At 36.8% G+C, this 1,379-nt stretch overlaps 1 protein-coding gene across 1 annotated transcript; it reads right to left on the bottom strand.

Moving 5' to 3' along the window:
- Nucleotides 1–234: 234 nt before the first annotated feature.
- On the bottom strand, nt 235–1,080 carry LOC141702972 (NAC domain-containing protein 1-like). Its single transcript, XM_074506599.1, has one exon. It carries the CDS (start codon nt 1,078–1,080, stop codon nt 235–237), a length of 846 nt encoding a protein of 281 aa, XP_074362700.1.
- Between the last annotated feature and the right edge of the window lie 299 nt (nt 1,081–1,379).

Here is a 1,379-nt window from a genome sequence, read left to right as displayed (position 1 = left end):
TTACACCATAGATCGGTAGGAATAAACCCATATGAATTTATGGATAAAAGTTACACTATGGATGATGAATATGAAGAAACCTGTGACAACGAAATTTGTTGAAATCATGCGTGTATATCTAATAATATCTTAAAGAAAAGAATAAGAGGTTTTAGCTTTCCCCACACAATGCTCTTTAACGCACCGAAGAGTGTTGTCACAACTTTGAGTATGGTCTATATACTATAGCTAGTATTACAGCCGCAAGCTTAGGTCTATATCAGTCTCTTCCACTATACTCATTACACTGGTATTTGGTCCATCCATACTTTGGATCAAATTACGGGTATAGCTTTGTTGAGTGTTACTCATCCGCAAATCAACACTAGCGCCCCGGTCAGGTGTAGGCGAATTTGGTAAAGTAGCATTGTTGTCAATTTCGCAATCTAAATCCCCCTCTTCTTCTACAACTCTATTTAGAACTTCAGAATGTGATTCACCCAACATTCGCAGCAGTCCCGGCAAATCCAATTCATTATTTATATCTTCCTTCTGATCCCCGATCTCTTTTTCTTCATGTTCTTTTTCTTCAAGTTCTTTTCTTTCGTAAATTCTACACAACACCAAACTCCTGCTTGAAGATCTCGCAGATCTATCACTACCATTCTCATTGGCCAATTCATATTCGTGCATAATCCAATTGGTTTTCTGACCTTTACCTGTATCTTTTTTAGATTTATGATGATAAACCAGTGTGCTCTTCTTCCCGGCTGCTTTCTTAGTACTGCCACTCTTTCTCCAATAACCTTTGTCGTCTCTGATATACCTATCAATCTTGTTCGCACTCCGATGAGTCCTTCGCGTAAAGTAGTACGAAAACTCATCTTCTTCTTTACGGGGAAGCTTGCATGGTTTAGATTCGTAAACATCAAACTCTTGAACTAACTCCAGTGGTAAAAGTTTTAAGTGCTTCACGTAGATCTTGCTGAATAAGTAAGCGAAAGCCTCTAAATCAGTTGGACAAAATCTAACACCCAGTGGTGCTCGTTTCATCCAATCAACGCCTGTTGATCTTTGTTTTTTATAACTCATAAACGACATAGGATCAAAGTATATAAATTTGAACTCCGTATGATCTCGGAGTAAAACCTTTTCGTTTGCTTATCGTACTAGGACTAGAACCTCGTAGGTCTTACGTTATATATATACACACAAGACACCACGTATGGGATTTCAGTTTTTGATAAAGATTAGGTGATATATTTTCCTTCCATTTGAAATTCCATATTGGAAAAGGATCCTGATTTCCCGAAATCAATTTTTAGTAATTTCTTTATCAAATGATGACAAAAGGTTCAGGAACTCCAACTTCTTTCGACGAATATAATAATTTTTAATAT

This window comes from Apium graveolens, unplaced genomic scaffold (assembly GCF_009905375.1).
Source record: "Apium graveolens cultivar Ventura unplaced genomic scaffold, ASM990537v1 ctg6013, whole genome shotgun sequence".
In the NCBI taxonomy this organism is placed as follows: domain Eukaryota; kingdom Viridiplantae; phylum Streptophyta; class Magnoliopsida; order Apiales; family Apiaceae; genus Apium; species Apium graveolens.
This window is presented reverse-complemented; position numbering and strand designations above follow the sequence as displayed.